Raw genomic sequence first — 22,211 nt, forward strand, 5'->3', positions numbered from 1 at the left:
TTAAAGGTGTGCACCACCACCGCCCGGCTGTATTGGATCTTCTAAAGTAGTACTTTTTTTAAAAAAATTATTTTATGTGTATGGATGTTTTGCCTGCATGTATGTATGTATACAGTATAGGGGCCTGGTGCCCATGGAGGTCACATCCTCTGCATCTGGAGTTATAGACAGTTGTGAGCCTCCTTATGGGTGCTGAGAACTCTACCCATGTCCTCCAGAAGAGCAGGAAGTGCTCTTAACCCCTGAGCCATCTCTCCAGGCTTTTTAAAGCAAAGACTATTTACTACTGATCCATGTATTGGAAATTGACAAGCCCCTAAAATATACTGGAAAACATCTCTTACTGGTTTTTATTTATGAAACAAGACTTTTACTTTATTACAGCACTTTCTTCAGAGGTAGACTTTGTTTTGATTTCAATGAGTTCTTCTACTCGAGCCAGAACACTTTCAATCAGGTCAAATGTGAAAAGAGCTGAATGTAGGACCTGAAATGCCAAGAAAAGAGCACCACTGTTACCATCATTAGTCCTTTTGAGAGAGGGTCTTGTGGAGCAGACCAGACTAGCCGACAACTTGCAATCCTCCTGTGTCAGTCTCCCCACTGCTGGGGTTCTAGGCCTACGTACACACACACACACACACACACACACACACAAATCTGTGTCATTAGTGCTGCTTCTAAAACAACGCACAGAACAGACCTCAGACTGGATGTAGCTTAAAATTTTGGGAGTTACCTTAAGTTGCATCTCAGGAGGCATAGAAGGGATCTCTTCTCCACCTACAGTCACAGAGCAGACACCTTTACACATCGAGGCTGCTATAAAGGGAAGAAAAAAACATTTCACATTTAGCCACTACAACAGTTCTCAGAGTTTCAGCACTCTGTATGTGTGTGGTGCTGGGAAATGAAACCCAGGGTCTTGAACATACTAGGCAAATGCTTTACTGCTGAGCTGATCCCCAACTCTCAGATTTTAGTACATGTCTTTATTTATTTTGTGTTTATGCATGGCATGGTACATGTGTGGGGGTCACAGGACAACCTGGAGGAATTGGTTCTCTTCTTCCACCACATGAGTCCCAGAGACTGAACTTAGGTTTGGGGCTTGACAGATGAGTCACCTTGTCATCTTTCAGATTTTAATAATACATTTTCAAGCTACTTTAATCTTACTAATTTTAAAATATGTGTCAGTGAGATAACACCTTATAGAATATTTGTTATAAACAAAATCAAACACTAGAATTATGCAACATGTGAACTGATTCTTTATACAAACAGCTTTATTGGCTAAGAATCATTTTAATTAATTAGTTTAATAGCTTTCATTTTTATATAAGGTGAACATATAATAAAATGTGATAATTTGGGACTGGAGAAAAGGCTCAGTGGCTAAGAGCACTTACTACTCTAACAGAACCTGGGGTGTTTCCCAGCACACACATGGAGGGCTAAAGGCATCTGTAACTCCATTTCCAAGTGATCCAACACCTTCTTCTGACTTTTGTGGGCTCTTACATACATATGGTACACACAAATACACTCAGGAACACACACATTTAAAAACAATATGATCATTTCAGAATTTGAATTTTAGACCTAATGGAAAATAAAACTGCATGCTACCAACCTTGGCTATTTCGTTGGCTGTTTTTGATTTCTGCTTCATAATGTGCTTTTGACATATTAAGTCCTATATGAAGTGGCTTTAAAAAGTTATTTTCAATCTTTCCAAGTTCTGTCCATAATCCAGTCTGTTCAGAAGATTTAATGAACAAATTAGTTACTTGGTTCAGCACATACAGGATGCCTTCTGTTAATAAACATGTGCTAGCTGGGAGAAAAAAATGACTGTACCACGGTCCTGCTCTTTAAGCCACTATTAACATCAAGTTATGGTGTCGGTCGTAAGAACCCACTAAAACAGAAGTGTACGGCACATTGCTCATCACTATTCTGCTTGAATAACTACTGGTTTTGAGGTCTGTGACAAAATTAACCGGGAACATCCTATCACTTTCCATCTCCTACAAACCATCTCCACGGTGGCTCTACTTTAAGTCGGCCTCATCTCTGGATGTGTTACTTGGAGTGCTTGGCTATGGGTCACATTCCAGAAGATTTGTTCTCTTTCCTACTAATGGAGACTTTTAAAACTAAATTAATTTGTGTTTTCTTGATGGCCAAGGCAGATGGTCAGTTTAGGATTTTGTCATGTATCTGAGAAGTTTTCATGTCAAGATCATTTACAACTGTGGTACAAAAAAAGGGGGGGGCAGTAATGAAGTTTTTAACTTAATTCAAAAAAGAGAGAGAGATAAATACAAAACATTGATGGTATAAGACTTCCAGGTCTTATACACCAGAAAATACAGTTTATGTAGGGAATTCAGTTATCCTTAACCATATCAATGAGATGGAACACACTTACTCTATAATGAGTTTATAGGGACCCTGTGAGTGAAAGTAAGATACCTGTGTAACAATTGATGATAATGACTCCACACATCTTTTCCCTGAAATCTTTGTAGCACTCATACATTGTTGGCAGGAATGTTCACTTGTCCAGCCACTATAGAAATTGGTATTAACGTTTCTCAAAAAACTAAAAATAGAACATGAACCAAAGCTAGCATATGTAGTGATTCCCACACACCCAGGTACATGATGCACTATTCACAATACCCAAGTTACAGCCCCAACCTCGGTGCCCACAACACGGGACAGGAAGGAGAGTGTGGTGTGCACATAACCGGGTATTATTCTGTCACAAGGAGTCAAAGGGCCACTTCAGAAAAATGGGTGAAACTGAAGTTAACTTTATGTGAAATACGATACTCAGACATTATCTCTCATATGTAGAATCCAGGCTTTTTTTCTCTTTCTAAGAAAAAGACATGAAAATAGAAGAGGGAATATTTGAGAGAAGGACTGATGGGAGGGAGGGAGGGAGGGAGCAGGCACAGAGCGTGAAGAGAAGTTCACCGTGATGGAAGTATTCTAATGCCTCTGTGAAAATGTCACAATGAAACCCATTATTAGTCAAATAACATATGCTAGTAAAAAGACAAAAAAAAAAAAAAAACCCTATCTTTTAAAAAACTTCTCTTATACTGCTGGAAAATACAGAGGTCTAAGTAAAACTAGATATGAATTCAAACTTCAAAAATATGCCTATCAGTTCATTCAACATCTGTGGATTTATTCTGGGAAAACAAAGATGTATTTTGTAATGATTGCATTGGAGAGGTGCCTTTACAAACAATGTTCAGTGAAAAAGAATGCAAGAATATGTTTCATAACAGGAAAATGTTAAGTTGTTGTATATTCACATAATGGAAAACTACATAGCCATTCAATTTTTTCTTGAGTAAATATTGTTGAATGGGAGAAACTTTATATAGCATGACTTCATTCTCATTTAAAAGAGAAAAATGTGGCAGAGCACCCAGAGAGTATAATATCAACGAGGGGTGATGGGCCTGTGATTCCTGCTTTTATTTATTTTGTAAATTTACTTTGTGTGTGCATGAATGAGGACAGGTGCTGTGCCATGGTGCCAATGTGGAGGTCAAAAAGGACAATTTGGTGGCACAGGCCTTTAATCCCAGCACTTGGGAGGCAGAGGCAGGCGGATCTATGAGTTTGAGGCCAGCCTGGTCTACAGAGCGAGTTCCAGTACAGACAAGGCTACACAAAACAACCCCCACACACACACACCCACACCCACACCGGACAACTAGAGTTGATTCTTCTCTCGACACTTTGTGGATCCAGAGGTTGAACTCAGAATGTCAGGCCTATGTGCAGGCACCTCCACCTACCAAGCCGTTTCTCCTGCGCACACATGTAGCGTGTGTGACATGTGCACACCACAGCCCTGTCTGGAGGTCGGAGGACAGCTCTGCCCTGCCGACTCCTCCCACGTTAGGCTGAGTCGGGGCCACCTTTCCACCTCTGTTACTCATTGTCTCTGGTGGGGTCATCTTGTTTGTAAACAGAGGACCTGCTTTAGTATTACAGTTTTAATGCGCTTTTAGGGGCTTTCATGTTTGCTATACAGCTCACGTGCTACCACTGTTCTCATGTCTGTGTCCACCTCTCTCCACCTACTCCTTTCTTGTCAGCTCCTGTCTCTGTATCTGTTCCCTTTTTAAGAACTTTCCCTCTTCTGTTACCTGTAAGCTAAAAGCACAACTCACCAGAACTGCTACTTTCAAGGCTGATTAGGTCGTTAATGACAATCAAATCCATTGCATACATGAAGAACACCCTTAACACTTCTTTTTTTCAAATGTGTATGAGGTTTTTTTTTAATATACGTCTGTGTACCATATGTGTGCCTCATGCACAGAGGGGCGAGAAGAGAGCATTGGATCTCTTGGAACTGGAGTGGGTGCTGGGAATCAAACCCAGGTCCTTCACAAGAGTAGCCAGTCCTCTTAACCACTGAGCCGTCTCTCAAGTTCCCATGGGGAACACTCTGTAACCTACACTTAGCTTTATCAAAAGGAAATAACTTCCCATATTTATATAAAAGAAAATATTAGTTATGGTTGAAGTCCCTTTTACTCAAGAGGTAGCCACTAGCTAACACTTCAGGTGTTTAACATTTTTTATGTCTATATCACTTAATATAAAACATTATATATATAAATGTTTGAAAGATGTTGGCAAGTTACAGGCCAGCCAGAGCCCCATAGTGAGAACCACACTTGAAACAAAAATGAAAATAAACAATGAGTTGTACCTGGCTGGATCTTATTAGGTTGTCCCAGAAGAGCAAGGACGGGAGTGGGAGTCTGGGTGCTAGCCCCACCTTTGCTCTCAGGCACCCTCTAGAACTAAGCAAGGACTTCCTGAGCAACATACCTTCCCACAGGTGGAAATCCTGATAATCCTGCTGTCCTGCTGTCCATGCAAGACAAACTCTAGCTGGAATTCACAACCTGGCCTGTTTGCCCTACCCCCTTCAACCAATACAAGGGTCTTATAATCTCAGAATTTGTGATCATTGTTGGCTACAAAGTGAGTTCCAGGCCAGCAGGAACAACTTGAGACCCTGTCTAAAAACAACAACAACAATAAAAACAACAATAGGCCAGCAAGGAGGCTCAGTGGGTTAAGGTCTTCACTGCCAACCCCAACTATCTGAGTTTGATCCTGAGACCTACATCCCAAAAGTTGTCCTGACTTCCACTGGTGTGGGACTCCCAGCAGTGGGAGCAGGTGCTATCTCTTAACGCTTTGGCTGGCTTTTGGGACCCTACTCCTCATACTGGGTCACCTTGCCCAGCCTTAATACAAGGGGAGGAGCTTAGTCCTACCTCAACTTGATATGCCATGCTTTGTTGACACCCTTGGGAGGCCTGCCCCTTTCTGAACAGAAACAGAGGAGTGGATGGGGCGGGGGGCGGGGGTAAAGGGAGGGAATGGGAGGAGAGGAGAGAGGGGAAACTGCAGTTGGGATGTAAAACAAATGAGTAATTTAATTACAAAACCATGAACTTACAAATAACAAAAAAGGTATAACTGTAAAAATACTCCAGTTTCTTTTTCTTTGCGAACCTCGCCTCCCAAAAGCTGTAATTACAGGCATGAGCTATGGCATCAAGCTAAGGGCAATAATTTATTTTAATTTGTAGTCCATAACATTAAAACATTGACTAATAAAAACACCCTTCAAAATTAGGCTAAGAAAAGTTCTTTCACATGCTGTTCAGCATAATTCTAGTCTCTCCAATAATGAACTATACTGTTTTTAGAAGCATGTAGGAGTCAAGATGCTATGGAGGTAAAAATACATTCTTTGTCTTACATGAAAGTTACCAGATCTTTTTTAAAACACAAAAGAAATAAATTTAGGATTTCTTTCATCTTTGATGTTAAAAAAGTAACAAGATTTTTACAATGTTTATAAAGATTGAACTTTGAAATCCTCACAATTATCTGCCTTCCATTTCATATCCATGTCACTGATTTAACAATTCTGAACTTTTTTGTTTTCTATCTTAATTATGCGTTAAAAATTCACTGGAGCCTACCCAACCCCACTAGACCTTTCTACACCACAGTGAAATAGGTTCTGGAACAGGTAGGAACCTTACAAGCACAGAGTCAACCATAATAAAAGGAAGAAATGGAAAAGGGCATGGCCATGTCCCCCTCTTGGCCCTTCTCCTAACATAAGGCCTTATTTATTAAATGGTATCACAGAACCTTTACCCTTCAATAGTAAGGGATGTCCACCACCGTTAGCCACGTGGCTCCACAGATTATGCAGTGGGGATGTTTCATTTCATTTCACTTCTTTATTGTGGTGCTAAGGATTGAATCCAAGACCTCATGACAGACAATTATTCGGCCACTGAGCTACAATTCCAGTCCTGGCACATTTTAACTCTGAATAAACAGGCATTAGAAAACATCTGAGTGAAGCGTGCAGAAGGTACACAATTACAGCTCTCTTTTGGAATAAACTTGTGATTCCAAACAAGTGACAGCCATCTAAAGAAACCCAACAATAGAGAATGTGAGCTGTAAAAGTTAGAGATGGGAAATACTCGTCTGTAAGAATCTAAAAATGACAGGAAACTGAGTGTGGGAGAAAGTGCTGAAAACATGCAGGGAGCTAAGAGTGGGAGAAGAAAGGCAAGGAGAACTTAGGAAAGTGAAGAGCTGGCTATGACTCCAGTCGGTCAGAAAGAAAGATTATTACTCATGAACTGCTTTATTGTCTTTATAATAGAGTGGCTTTCTATCTCTTCCTGTGTGCCTTTCTGACTTTCTAGTTTTTCATCTTGTAGCACACCTAAATGGGCAAAAACAGGAACTGGTAGGGTTCCTCTGAGTAAAATGCCCACAATTCAACATCAACACAGTATCACTTTGTAACCTGTACAACAAGCCAGAACAGCACTTCTTGTTTTAGACATGGTCTTGCAAACTGCAGGCTGGCCTGGAACTTGTGACCCTCCTCAGCCCTGTAAGTGCCACTATACAGAGGAGTCACACCTAGACGTAAGCTGTCAGTGACTTGTTAACCACAGTGGCTAAATTTGCTTTTCCTCATTGTAACTGTTCTTAGGAATGTTTCCATTACAGACAGGCTGTTAAGCTGCATACAAGGCATCAATCTGGCAATTTAGGACTTCCATTAATCATTTCCCTGGTATGATGGCATACAGCACAAAACAAATAAAAACCAGTATTTGGTTCCTATGGGGGTAAATACAAACCATTAAATAAGGCAGCCCTCTAAGTGGCTATTCTTTCTTCATTATAAAATGTCCACACCAAAGTGTTGTAAGACATTACCTACAGGAGTCAAAACAGACATTGCCTTCCTTCTCTAAGCAGGGACTTCTGACCCTGTGTTAGGCTGTACTCTACACCAAGGACATCTGTCACTCCTAATCAGTGAGGTTCCTTTGTGTCAAGCAAATCACATCACCTTGTGTATGTTCAGCCTTCCTGATTACGACAACGTTAAACTCATACCTTCCCTAAGGACACCTGCCAAGGGCTGCTCAATATACATTGTATTTTTTCTGTTCTCAGGAGTCAGGAGTTACTTTAATTTCAGAAGTTTACATGGAGTCATAGCCAATTTCTATTACTTTCTACTCTTGAGCAAATTACTGATCCTTCCTGTGAGAGAAGGGTTAATGAGAAGGGAAACAGAGTAGTTTTCTTTCAGCATTGTGAAGAATGACACAAGGCACTGGCCAGGACAGTGGCCACCTCTGTCAGTGAGAAGAACATATGGGCACATCTGCCATGATGGCAGATTTGATACACAGCTGGATAAAACAGATCTACACAGCTACCCAAACTCAACGACTGTACACGTAAAACCTGTGCACTTCATCTATGTAAACTTACTTAGAAGAAAAACTGCTGACAAATGTTTAACTCTGCCTGATGAAATATATGCTGAAATATTGGGACAAAATACACTGATGTCTATAGTTAACACTGAAATGCATCAAAAATTATAACAAGAGCTGGGCAGTGGTGGTGCACTCCTTTAGTCCTAACACCAGGAGGCAGAGACAGGTGGATCTCTGTGAGTTCAAGGCCAGCCTGGTCTACAGAGCAGGTTCTAGGATAGACAAGGCTACACAGAGAGACCCTGTCTTGAAAAAGAAAAACAACCCACCTCACCCCCCAAAAAAACAAGAACCTGAGAGGAGGGAGCTGCATGAGGAGTCAAGTGGGACAGGTGGGTCTGACGAATGAACGCCTGCTGTTAAGTTCTTTCAGTTTTGCTGGACATTTTAATTTCTTTTTCACAATAAAAAAATCATCTAGTTCAGACTAAGCATGAATAACAGGCCAAAGTACTGAGTCCACTAGGTCTACTGAAGGTCCTGCTGCTCCTCAGACTCCTCATCCTAAGTGTGACTTACTTAGTAATAAAGACCTCTGGCACTTTTATGTGAAACTTAATTACTTTCAGTCTTCCTATCACTTTTTAAAAAGAGAAATCCATACGAACATGATTCATGTGGTTACAAGTAATAGGAGAGCAATTATTAGAATGGAGTAGGCAGAAAGGAGCTTAAATGTAAATGTGATTTTACTGTATGACATCTCCCTCAAATAGTTTTCTATTTATTGAATACTTCTAATGAAGTGCTATTAAAAAAAATCCGACTACCCACACACCATTCAAAAAGTGCTGTGAACAAACTTATTTGTCATGTCTGAGGTGATATGTGATAATTTTATCTCATATAGCTCTGATTAAAACCCTGACCTATATACGAGTAGAAGAGGCTGAGTAAGAGGTTCATGTGTTTGTGGAGCTCCAGAGGGTCAATTAACACATGACCTGTATCTTATCCACCACTAGGGCTTTTTAATGTAATTGGACCACATAAGCTCACAGGGAGTGGCACTGTTAGGAGGTGTGGCTTTGTTGGAGTAGGTATGACCTTGTTGGAGGACATGTGTCACTATGGAGGCGGGCTTGAGGTCTCATATATGCTCAAGCCATGCCCAGTGTCTCAGTTCACTTCCTGTTGCCTGGGGATTAAAGATGTAGGACTCTTAGCTCTGTCTCTAGCACCATGCCTGCCTGCATGCCACCACGTTTCCCTCCATGATGATAATGAACTCAACCTCTGAAACTAAGCCTGCCATTAAATGTTTTCCTTTATAAGAGTTGTCATGGTCATGGTGTCTCTTCATAGCAATAGAAACCCTAACTAAGACAAGGACCTAGCAATACTTCCTGCAAGAGAGCAGAGACAGAGCAGGAAAACAGGTTAGATGTGAAAAGCTAAGTGTGCCTGGGAACTGACAACAGGTGTCAGAATAGGTACCCAAGTTTATAGCTGGATAAAAATAATAAATGCTGGCTTAGGATAGTAATCAAGCAAAGCTGAAAAACTTAGACATTCTGAATATACTCACAGGTTCTTTTCTAAATAGTTCACTTACTTGATTGTCATTTTCATTATCTTTGATAACCAAATACCTCAATAAATTTAATGAAGCCATAATCCTGTTAATTAAAAGATAATTTGTTATTTTCAGTATAGATTTATGTAATCAATAACTGCAATATATATAAAGCAAGTTAAAAGCTTGGAAATGCTGCTGTTAACACATTTGCCCGTGGAGACTACCCCACCCGTCTGTGGAGTGGCTCAGCTCACCCTGTCTGGTCTAAGTTCACAAGCTGAGCGTTACCCCTGTGCCCCAGAGACAGCCCCGCTGTGCTCCAGACCATGAGTCCTTGTGTTCCTTGTTTATAAATACAGCTTTTCTCCACGTCCATTCTAATGCACCAAAATCAAAAGTATATGTTCTATATGGGAAAAAAATGGACCTGAAAAATAAAGCCCAAATACATAATCCCTTTATAAACTGTTTTGTGAGACTCTTAAATTTCAGTCACGAATGCTGTGGTTTCAGATCTCTATGTAATGCTGAGTACCTCAAATACAGAAAGTCAGTCAGCCACTGTCCTGAGAGAAGAGGTCACTGAGCAACAAAGAGGAAAAGCTTACATACATTTATGAACTAAATACAGATCATAAAGTCACAGGAAAACGTTTTCTTAGTTTAAGAAGTTTTCTTTTAGAACCCTAGTGTGGTCACCTCACCTGTCTGAGTTCTGCAGTAAATCTGTTTCAGCACCCTCAGGGAGAAACAGTACCAAGTCCAACAGAGAAATCAGCTGCGGTCCTGAAAACCATTTGTTACATGTTTTCTGAAAAGCAAAAGAAATATTATGAAAAGTTTATGTGATAGCATCATAAACCTTATATATTACAATAAGATGATATTACAAAAACTATTATTTTTTAACATACATACATTTTTAACTTTCATGTCTATGTACCCATTCACTTTCTAGTCATATGTGGACATCTTGCCAGTTTGAGAACACTGGTGGTCTTTTTCCTACATGGGGTTATGCATAGTCACATACAGATGAAACTCAGTTTTAATTTTTGAAGTATATAGCACAATAAAAGCCATATTATCAGCCAAAAGAAGCAATATGGTTTAAGTTTATAGTTAACAAGTTTTCAAAATTCAGAGGGGCAGGGGTGGTGTTTGTTTTTTAAATAGGGAATTATACTTTAATATTATAGACAGAAAAATACTGTGGGTAAATCAATACTGATGTATGCTACATGTGAATAAATTAGTAACTGACCCCTCACCTGGGTCTGTATTCTTACCTTAAATGACACATCAATCTGATTTTTGATATTTTGAATTACAAAGCCTTCGACACCCGAGTGGTGACTTGTATTTAATAAGCACCTTGAAAGCATAATTATAACACATAAAATTATATTAAACTGCAATATAATTAGTGATAAAGTTTACAATTCAACTGGACCTTATATAACTTCTAAGAATATAAAATTCACAGTGAAGACAATTATCAATGTGGCCAGCTAACTATAAGTTATCTTAACAGTTTTTGCTTTCACTAACTGGTAAATTTTATGTACAACTGGGTTTTTTTTAAAAAAAAATTTTTTTAGTGTGTGTGTACTTGTGTGTAGAGGCCAGAGAACAACGGGTGTCCTGTTCTATCAGTTGTGTGTGTGTGTGTGTGTGTGTGTGTTCTATCGGTCTCCTTATTCTTTTGAGACAGGGTCTCTCATGGTCCTGAGGCTAGGCTAGTACAGCAATCCTCCTAGTTCCTGCCCCTCTAAACTCCCCACCCAGCATTGGGGTTAAAGGTGTATGTGATCATGACCATCTTTGTTGTTGTTGTTTTGTTTTCCTTGAGACTTGGTGTCTCTGTGTAGCCCTGGCTGTCCTGAAACACACTCTGTAGACCAGGCTGGCCTTCCTTAAACTCAGAGATCTTCCTGCCTCTGCCTACCAAGTGCTGGGATTAAAGGTGGGCACCACCACCGACTGGCTACATGCCTAGTTTTTCATGTTGATTCTGGAGATTTGAACACGGGTTCCCATGCTTGTGAGGTGTTCTTACCTACTGAGCTACCTCCTCAGCCATCAAATAAGAAATTTCTGTTAAACCAAATTCTAATCTTTTCATGCATATAATTATAATTTAACATTGCAAGAATGGGGACCAGTATAACCTAAAAACTTTCAGAACTGTTCCCTATAAAAGTAGACTAACCCTGGCTCACCTGATGAAGGAAACCTGGTGGCAGTGTTAATGGCCTACGTCTTCAGTGTCCCCTAAAGGCTCGTGTGCAACAGTCCTGGTTCTTAGCTGGTGGTGGCATCTTTAGGAATGGGACCTCATGGGAGGAAAGTAGGTCATGAGGGGCATGTGCTTAAAGAAGGTACTGGGACGCTAACCCTTTCCACCCATCTGTGCCTGTGCTCCTGGCCATGACGAGTGAGGTAACCCTCCTGCTGCCTACACACTCCCATGATGCTCTGTCCCAAAGTAACAGAGCCACCTGCACAGACTGAGGCCATGAGTCCATGATGGGAAGCTACCAAGAAGGACTAAGGAAAAGGGATCTACTGACAGAGTACAGTGGAACAAAATAAGAAACTTGGTATAAGATCTAAAGGCTAGGACTGTGTAAGCCAGGCCTGACTCTGTTATCAGAAGTGAAGGCTAGGACAGGCTTAAGGATGCTAGTACTAGATACACCCAAAGACCTTTTAGCATTTCAATATTGCTTAGATCAGTTTGCAGCTCATTCTTAGTACCTACAACAGGGTAAAGCAAGCTAAGATCTACAGGCTGACTTTAGCCTGATGTTTATGCCAGAGTTGTTAGAATACACCCACTTCCTAATATAAGAACAGTGGAATTTCCATGCAAACTGTATGTATGGCCTTATAAAGCCTATTTATTATTTAGCCTAAAGTGTTCTAATCTTTAACTCTACTAGTAAGATCTAAGAGTAACTTAGAGTGACTGACCTGTCAAGTTACAAATCTTTGTGGCACCCTCAGTTTCAATTATAAATAATGGAAGATTATTGAACTCTGTAAGGTTCTAGCAGGAACAATCAATCTCAGTTATTCTTTTAAGACTGCTTACGTTTACAGTATTTTAATCAAACTAAAAATAACACAATGCTACTCACATAATACACTTTATATGTTTCCAAAATACTTGATAAGCTGATTCTTTAGCTCTTACAGATACTGAACAATACTGTACAAATAGCGTACCTTCAAATAACTACATGGCATTAGTAGGTTCTGATCAGCCACACACTTAGTAATTAGCCATGGGCTATGTTTTGACATGTCTCCTAAAAGCTTATGTGTTAAAGACTGAAAGGAGCTGACAGACTTATGTGAAGTGATTGATTAGATCCTGAGGGCTCAAACCAATCAATAGATCAGCCCTTGATTGAGTCATAATAGAATGGTATTCTTGAGAGATGGAAACTAGGAGGTCGAACTTCATGCAGGAAGTAGGTCTCTGGAGGCATGCCGTGAAAGGGTCTATCCTGTCCTTGGTCCTTCCTGTGGGGTGAAGGGCTCTGTTCTACTGTATCCTCCATACACCTCCTCCATATGAGCTCATCTTACCACAGGCCCACAGCACAGGATCCAGCAAGCACAGACAACACACTGAGCCCAAATAAACCTTTCTCCCTAAGTTTTTTTCTCAGTTATTTTGTCAGGGCAATGAAAAGTGCCTAGCTCACCAGCTTGATACATACCTAAATAATGTATATTTGCCTTGTGAATCCAGCTTGTCAATATACAGCTGAAGCATAGCTAAACCTTTTTTCCTCTGAAATGAAACAAATAATACTATTACACAAAACATTTAAAATTAAATTATTTATTAAAATTTCTCACTGTGACTCATTAGTTAGTTCCCAAAATCACACATACCAATGTCTCAATGGGGCAAAGTGTCATTACTTTGACTAAGCCCTAGAAATAAAGAAAAAAAAAATTAATTTAGATACAGATTCTGACTCCAAAGAAAGTTAAATTATTACTAGATGCAAACTAAACGTTGAGAGAAAACAGGGCAGAGAAAGGAGACATACAAGCTAAGGAGATCTGCTCCTCTGGCCTTCACTGTTACGTCTACGGCAAACTATAATCCGTTTTTTACACAGCACAAAATGAGATGTGACTAAGTGTGATTTTAAAGTGAATGGTAATTTTCAATTATGTATAGAATAACAAGAAAAGGTAATCACCAGGCAGTGGTGGCGCATGCCTTTAATCCCAGCACTCGGGAGGCAGAGGCCATGCCATGAGTTTGAGGCTAGCCAGATCTACAGAGCGGTTCCGGGACAGCCAAGGTTACACTGAGAAACCTTGTCTTGAAAAAACAAAACAAAACAAAGAAAAGGAAATCAAATATTCAGACGTATAATGCATTCATTAAATATAATCAAGCTTATGTAGTAGCAAAAGATGCTCCTTTCTATTTAAATATTAAGAAATATCTACACTCACAGCTAAAAACCTACATAGCAAATGAAGAGTTCAGGCAGGTACACCATAGAAGGTCAACAGAGTGGAGACAGATGAGTGTGTAAGTCAGGAGAAGGTCAACAGGGTGGAGACAGACTGAGTGTGTAAGTCAGGGGAAGGTCAACAGGGTGGAGACAGACTGAGTGTGTAAGTCAGGGGAAGGTCAACAGGGTGGAGACAGACTGAGTGTGTAAGTCAGGGGAAGGTCAACAGGGTGGAGACAGACTGGGTGTGTAAGTCAGGAGGTGGTCAACAGGGTGGAGACAGACTGAGTGTATAAGTCAGGGGAAGGTCAACAGGGTGGAGACAGACTGAGTGTGTAAGTCAGGGGAAGGTCAACAGGGTGGAGACAGACTGAGTGTGTAAGTCAGGGGAAGGTCAACAGGGTGGAGACAGACTGAGTGTGTAAGTCAGGGGAAGGTCAACAGGGTGGAGACAGACTGAGTGTGTAAGTCAGGGGAAGGTCAACAGGGTGGAGACAGACTGAGTGTGTAAGTCAGGGGAAGGTCAACAGGGTGGAGACAGACTGAGTGTTTAAGTCAGGGGAAGGTCAACAGGGTGGAGACAGACTGAGTGTGTAAGTCAGGAGAAGGTTAACAGGGTGGAGACAGACTGAGTGTGTAAGTCAGGGGAAGGTCAACAGGGTGGAGACAGACTGAGTGTTTAAGTCAGGGGAAGGTCAACAGGGTGGAGACAGACTGAGTGTGTAAGTCAGGGGAAGGTCATCCCAGGGCCTTCCATTATGCCATCAACTAGGATGGTCGCCAATAGCTGTTTAAGTATAAGTTAATTCTAGGAGTTGGGGAAAACTCACAGAGAATAAAAGTATTTTAAAGTATAAATTAATCAAAATAGAATTTAAAACTCAGTTCTATAGTCTTACTAGCCATATGTCAGGTAGTCTGTCTTTTGTCATGGCCAGCACAGATGGCAGACCATTTCCATCAGCACAAAAAACTCAACCAGAAGCTAGAGTAGCACTTGCAGAGGCTGAGAAGGAAGGGAGAGGAACCGCAGGCGTATGTTACCATAGCAGAGTTCAGAATAGGCAAGGAGCCGTCTCAGTATTTGAATGTATATTCTGCTTACCTGAGGCACAGCAAGAAAGCTCTTGATTTCTAAGTACTGATAAAGTAGGCTGTTGTCTTCCAGTCTCAATAAGCTATTCTCCAGAAGTTCCTGCAGATGAAAATAATGCACATACATATGAGGTGAAGCTAACAGTGATATTTGTTATTGTTACTATTTATAATGCTTGCAAACAGGCTGGTAAGATGGCTCAACAGAGAAAAGGGCTGACCTGAGCCTGATGACCTGAGGTCCCAGAACACATACAATGGAGAGAATTGGCTCCTACAGGTTGTCCTCTGACCTCCACAAATGCATGTGCACACACTTGTATGCACACACACACACACACACACACACACACACACACGTACAATGGTAGCAAACAAATCTTACCAATCCTTTGGAGAAAATAGACTGTTCTGTTCTGAAAGAAAACATTAAAAGTTATCACTGTGGTTTTATAATTTTTAAGAATGGTTCCTTACTTTAGGAGAAACAAATAAAAATTGAAATACAAGGTCTTTTATAGCTGGAATGACTGGGGCACACCTATAACACTAGCCCTTGGGAGGCTGAAGCAGGAGGATCTAGCATTAGACACCAACCAAGGCTCATTGCAAGACTGTTTCAAAATTAATTAAATGATATGTATGTTAAGGAGAAATTCTGTTGAACAATCAATCATACTCCCTTTTGTTGCTTTTTGCCACAGGGTCTCAGGTACCACACCCTGGCCTCAACACTTGGTGTTGCTAAGGATGAGCTTGAACCCCGAATCTCTTGTTCCCACATGTTCCCCCCTGTTCCCACAGTTCCTGGACTGTTCAGTGTTACAATTTAATCCTGAGATTTCATCTAAATGATCTTACCTTTGCAGAAACACATCAATGTGTTCCATGTTCATCTGCAAAAGGTATGATGGGCTAAAATAGGAAAGAATAAAAAAAGGTGTTTAGAATCAGCAATTTCTTCTCCTCAACCACTGATAGTGGTCAAACCCAGGGCTTCACACATGCTAGATAAGAACTCAATACTGGTCTCCAATCACAGCCCCAAAAATCTCTCGCTCACACACACATTTAGAAATTTTATACACATTTGAATTCTGTTCTCCCCAGAAAACACATGTTGGAGTCATAGCCTGCAGAACTCAGAATTTTGGAGTTAAGGTTTTTATAGAGTTAAAATAAAATGAGGTCTTTGGGGTGAGCTCTAATCCAGTACCTCATGCCTATTCAAAGGGGAATTCAGGGGCTAGAGAAATGGCCTAGTGGTCAGGAGGTTACACTGCTTTGGAGAGGACTTGAACTCAGCTCCCAGGACTTACGTCAGGTGGCCTACAACCGCGTCTAACACCTGCCCCACTTCAGATTTCTGTAGGCGCTGCACTGACACTCACACACCCACAGACAGACAGACACAAATAAACATAATTAAATAAATCGTTTTTTAAAAAAGGAAATTTAGAGAGTTGCATACAGGAAGGATGATGTAAGAATGTGAAGGCAAAGACCATCAAAGACCCAAATGTCAGAGAAGCATGGGAGATTCTTCTTCCACGCTGTCACTGGGGAAGAGGGAATTTCAAGTGAAGAGTACCCTAGTCAGACTGGCCTGTGACTACGTCTGTGAGAGATTACTTTGATTGATGTGGAAAGGGCCCAGCCCACTCTGGGGAGCACCATTCCCTAAGTACATGGGTCTGGGCTGTTAGAAAGCTGGCTGAGCATGAGCTACTAAGTGACCGTCTTAAAGCAAGAAGGGCTCCTGCCCCGATTTCCTTCAAAGATGTAAGTCAAATAAACCCTTTTCTCAGAAAGCCACTAGAATAGAACCCCAACCCTCAAAAGGAAACAACTTTCTGACACTTTACTCCATAGTCCAGCCTCTAGAACTAGAGTAATGTTTCTTCATTTTGACAGCGTTTTGTTGTGACAGCCTTATTGATTTTAAAGGCTATTCAGTTTACACTTTCAGTAGTATGTCGGCTATGGGCCTGTTGCATACAGTCATACAGCCTTTATTAGTAATGTATGACCCTTCTATTTTAGTTTCTTTGGGGTTTTTATCATGAAGGGTACTGAATTTTTCAAAGGATTTTCCTGTATCTAACAATCACACTAGACAATTATGTGATATTTGTCCTCGAGTCATTATAAGCATGTCCTGTGTTAGGTTTACTGATGTATGCTGAACCACTTTTCATATCTGAAATAAGACCAATTTGTATGATCTTATTATGATACCAAAGAATTTGCTTTGGAAGCATTTTGTTGAGTATTTCTAGAACTAAACTAAGCAAGGAAGCTGGGTTGTTTTCTTACTTTTGTTTTTTTATTCTGTTGTTGTCTTTGGGGGATTTTAAGAATGTGTTAATTGTGTGCAGGCCTGCACATGGGCACAAGCACATTATGACACTGATGTGGACGACAAAGAACAACTTTCTGGAGTCAGTTCTGTTCACTTCAGGTCCTAGGACTCCAACCCAGGTAGTCAGGCCTGGATGACAAATGCTTTTATCTACTGAGCCATCTCCGTCCATCTCCATTAGCTCATCTCTGGCTTGTTTTATGTTTGTTTTCTTTTGGTTTTTCAAGACAGGGTTTTCCTGTGTAACAGCCCTGGCTGTCCTGGAACTTAGCTTTGTAGACCAGGCTAGCCTTGAACTCAAGAGATCCGCCTGCCTCTGCCTAATGCTGGGATTAAAGGCATGTGCCACCAAGCCCAGCTATTTTGTTGTTTTTAATCAATTTTGATATTTAGTTCAGACTCCCTAGAATTCACTATGTAGCCCAGGCTGGCCTACAATTCATGATCTGCCTCAGCCTCCCAAATTCTGGGATTACAAGTATCACCACACCTAGCCAGTTATCTTTTTCTATAGAATTCTTACCTGGTCTTGGTATCAAGATATTATTTTAGAAGAATGAATTTAGAAGCACTCCTTCCCTTTTTACTTCTGGGGTAGTTTAAGGATGATTTGTGTTAGTTCTTTGAGCATCTGGTAAGATCAGGAGTGGATCTGTACAGCCCTGGGTTTTTCTTCATTGGGAGATGTTTTGTTACTGATCTGTTTAGGTTCTTAGTATTGCCTCAGTTCAATTTTGGTAGGTCACAAATGTCTAGAAATGTACTGACTTCTAGATTTTCCAATTTATTAGACTATAAGTTTTCAAAATAATTCATAGTGATCCTCTGGATTTCAGTGGTGACATCACCACTTTGTATCTAAATTTCATCATCTTATGTTAGTTTGGTTAAATGTCGGTGAACGTATTTGTCTTTTCAGAGAACTTGCTGCCTCACCGACCTCTTGTATTGTTCTTTTAGACTCCAAGCTATTTCTTTCCACACTGATATTTAGTTTCAGCTAATAAATTTGTTTTGGGATAGTTCTGTTTGCCTGAGACCTTCAAATACATCAAGAAGTTATTTACCTGAGATTTCCCTTCACATTAAACAAGATTTACTTTACTTTTATTTATGTGTATGTACACCTGTGTGTGGGTGCCCAGAGGCCAGAAGGAGGATAGGATACCCTGGGGCTGGAATTAAAAGTAGTTTGGGAGTGACCTGACATGGTGCTGGGATCAGAACCATTGGTCCTCTGAAAGAGCGGCAAGCACTTTCAACACTAAGCTGGCTTTCTAGCCCCTTACGATTTTTAATTTAGGCACTTACAGCTACTGACTTCCCTTTCAGAACTGCTTTTGCTATATCCTGAAGTTCACGGTAGGTGTCTTTCGTTTTGTTTTGTTTTTCAGTTGATTCTAGAAGTTTTAAATTACCCCCAGTTTCCTCAATGATACACTGTGTGTTATGTAATTAATCTCCAGGTGTTTGCCTATTTTCTATACTTTGTTCTGCTATTGATTTCTAATTTTATCACATTATAATATGATAAAAGATATTCTTGTTTTTTAAATTTGGTTAAGACATGTTTTATGGCTTAGAATGTGATTTCTTTTTTAGAGAAAGTTTCACAGCTGCTGAGAATGTATATTCTGAAGATGTTGAGGTCTAATAAGTAGCTTGGAGCTATGATACAGCTTCACTAACATTTCTGTTAGTTCTTCTCTCTGAGTGACCTGTCTACTGATGAGACTGGGTGCTGAAATCTACCCCCATTAAGGACTTATCCTGCTTATAGTACTGTCTGTTTTATGAAATTATATGTATCAACATTTGTCACATATATATTTATAATTATTACATCTTAATGGCTTGTTCATTATTTTGGCTTGGGGTCTATATTGTCAAATACAAGAACAGCTAGTCTAGCTTACTTTCAGATTCCACTTTTTTAGAATACTATTTTCCATACTTTACGTCTATGTGGGATTCATCAATCTCTCTTCCTCTGTCCATCTGTCTCTATTTCTTTGAGACAGGGTCTCACTGTGTAGCCCTCGTTAGCCTAAAACTTACTGTGGATGGCCTTGAACTCACAGAGTTTTGCCTATTTTTGCCTCCCAAGTGCTGAGTGTTTCTTAAAGATAGAAAATAGTTTGGGACCAGAGTTCAGCAGTTAAGAGCACATATTGTTCTTGCAGATGACCTGAGTTGGGCTCCCAGGACCACTATTTCTAGGGGGAATCTGTAACTCTGATCTCTTTGGGTACCTGCATTCACATGCCCATATGCACACACATACACAATTTAAATTTTTTTTTTTTTTTTTCCGGAGCTGAGGACCAAACCCAGGGCCTTGCGCTTGTTAGGCAAGTGCTCTACCACTGAGCTAAATCCCCAACCCCTAAAATGTTTTAAAATGATAGAAACTAGTTGGATATCACTTTAAGCCAATCAGTTGATCTGCGTATTTTATTTAGAGGATTAAGACAGTTTACATTTAGGGTTATTACTGAGAGGTGGTAATTCCTGTTGTTTTCTTGATTAAGGTACTGTTTTCTTTTTAACTGAGCTTGTTTTGGAGGTTTAGTGATTCTCAGTTGGTCCTGTTTTTCTTGTGACTTATTCTTCCCCATGCTTCTGTGGCTGTCACTTCCTTCTCGGTGTGCAGGATTGCCTACTGCACCTCGTTAGTGCTCGCTTAACGGTCCTGACTTACTTTAGCTTGGGATCAGCTCGCAAGGTCTTTATTTCTACCTAAATCTTGCTGGATATAGTAAAATTTTTGGAAGCCATTTACTTTCAGCCTGAAATATATCATTCCATGATCTTGTTTGTCCCCTTTTGCTGAGGGGCCTGATGAGTTTCTGATGAATTTGCCTTTGGAAGTAGCTTGGCACTCTACTCTTGCAGCTTTTTATATTGTTTTTTTTTCTGTTCACTTAGTGTTTTAGCTAAACTGTCCTATGGAGAGTTTCCTGTATGGCCATTCTAACTGCCTCCTGTGCTTGGATGTAACTTTCTTTCTATAGATTTTATAACCTCATTAAAAACTTAAATTCTGGGGCATTTCAATCACTTCACTATCTTTGGAACTGTCTACTAAAGTGATAACTTCTGTGGGTCTTTTGAGCTGGCTTCCTCTTAAGTCTCAGGCTCCACCAGTCTCAGTCCCTATTCCTACATGGAGTGTTGGAAAATGGTGCAGGAATAGAGTTGTGTAAGAAGTCTGAGTGCTTGTGAGAACGCTCCAAGAGAACAAGACAAGAGTCTTGTGGCCTCAGTTTCTTCAAAACATGGAATTGTTCTTGGAATGTGTTTTCCTGCTTTTCCTGGGTGTAGCAGATAGGAGTGAGTTTACTTCAGAACACTCATTATTGTTTGGTGTATTCAAGTAATTGTTTAAATTACCCTTTATATGCCTCTATGGAAAAACATTTATTTATTTATTTATTTTTTTTGCCACATATGGCTTGTCCTTGTGACTGTACACAGCTTGAATTCATGAGAACTTTACTTAACCCTCAGAGTATAAACTGTTTGAGGCTCTGAATAAACTTAGATGTTGCATGAGACTTTAGTCTGCCTCATTTATTGGGTCCATTCTCCCAGGTCCCACTGCCTCTAGAGCAGTGACAATGGAGGACAGCAGACAGGCCACAGTGATGACAATAAACCCACAAATATTTAATTACAGAAGAAAAAAACTGAAAACAACTATACTCCCAAAATAAGGATAGATAAGAGTTAGATGTCTAGAGGGTTAGAATTACAAAGTTGGAAGTATAAATAAGTAATAAAAAGAAGAGAACAAAGAAGGTAAGAAAGAGAGGATTGTAGGAAGAGCAGACACACCCACAGGATAAAGGTGGAGAAGTAATGTTGAGGGAATGCAATACAGCAACTCCATCAAACGAAGAAACCCATCCTTCCTATCTTGCTGAGCGGTGGTGGAGTCTTTGCTTCCCCTGGAGTCCACATTGCCCTTCCTGCTAGCCACACATGCTACTGTCACTGCTGCTGGCCTAAATTCTTGCCGGTGTTCTCCATGGGTTGGCCCAGCAACCTGGCAGGTTGAACCTCCTTTCACTTTTCCCCTGCCAGCTGAGACGAAGAAGCACTTTGTGGGTGCTCTTCTACCAGAGGGGTGTGGCGTGGGAAGTGCCAAGCAGCAGCTGTGTTCCCACCAAGGTCTGCAGAGCTCTGACTGTAGAAAGCATCTGCGCTGGAGGAGAGGAAGCATGGCCACTGAGTGACCCAGCACACCGGCCACACTGTCCTGTCTGCACCCCGAGCTTATGCCACTCATTGCGTTTTACTCCTCAGAGGTAAAGATGTAAGTCCCCTCTGCTTCCCTCTGCAATGGAGCCTGTACTTCCAATTTCTTAAACCTATGTCCCCTGATCTGAGTTCAAGTCAAAACCAGCCTCTTATGCCCCATGGCCATTCTCAGAGTGGTTGTTCCTTTGGTCAGCAGAGAGGGTAAGTTTTTAGCACTCAACAGGTTTAGTAATTCTATTTCCCCCAGCTGAAAAGTATGACCACAAGATCGCTCAAGGTCCCCTACAGCATCAGTGAGCAGAGTAGGAAGCATCAGCCCCACTTCTCCGGCTGTTTGCTGTGTAAATCACGGATCTCTAGACTGAATTTGTTATGCAGAATGCTACCCTCTACCTGTGGGGCTCACAAGGCGCTCCTTCTCTTCCTCTTACAGCTCCGCTGGGGAAATTCTCCCATACCAGCCATTTTGCCTAGTACTTAATGTTAGGGTGTACCGTTTCCTGTATAAACCTAATTTTCAGTATGCCTGGATTTCCTCTGTCTGTCTGCTGACTGCTGCAGCACTCCATGCCTTTTCATACCAC

The 22,211-nt window shown here is 40.7% G+C and overlaps 1 protein-coding gene across 6 annotated transcripts in view; it reads right to left on the reverse strand.

Moving 5' to 3' along the window:
• Positions 1-324: 324 nt before the first annotated feature.
• Positions 325-22,211, reverse strand: part of Glmn (glomulin, FKBP associated protein) — a 41,195-nt gene continuing 19,308 nt past the window's right edge. For 5 of the 6 annotated variants that reach the window (XM_059274918.1, XM_059274917.1, XM_059274920.1 and 2 more), the window contains 11 exons: positions 15,864-15,917; positions 15,388-15,418; positions 15,013-15,102; positions 13,327-13,368; positions 13,149-13,222; positions 10,707-10,791; positions 10,122-10,228; positions 9,454-9,517; positions 1,637-1,760; positions 740-822; positions 325-487 (listed from right to left, as the gene is read on the reverse strand). In XM_059274918.1, coding sequence (XP_059130901.1) covers positions 371-487; positions 740-822; positions 1,637-1,760; positions 9,454-9,517; positions 10,122-10,228; positions 10,707-10,791; positions 13,149-13,222; positions 13,327-13,368; positions 15,013-15,102; positions 15,388-15,418; positions 15,864-15,917 — 871 coding nt within the window. In that variant the 3' untranslated portion in view covers positions 325-370. The remainder of the gene's footprint in view (positions 488-739; positions 823-1,636; positions 1,761-9,453; positions 9,518-10,121; positions 10,229-10,706; positions 10,792-13,148; positions 13,223-13,326; positions 13,369-15,012; positions 15,103-15,387; positions 15,419-15,863; positions 15,918-22,211) is intronic. The other variant, XM_059274922.1, reaches the window with a different exon arrangement.

The sequence above is a fragment of the Peromyscus eremicus genome, chromosome 10, assembly GCF_949786415.1.
Source record: "Peromyscus eremicus chromosome 10, PerEre_H2_v1, whole genome shotgun sequence".
Taxonomy (NCBI): domain Eukaryota; kingdom Metazoa; phylum Chordata; class Mammalia; order Rodentia; family Cricetidae; genus Peromyscus; species Peromyscus eremicus.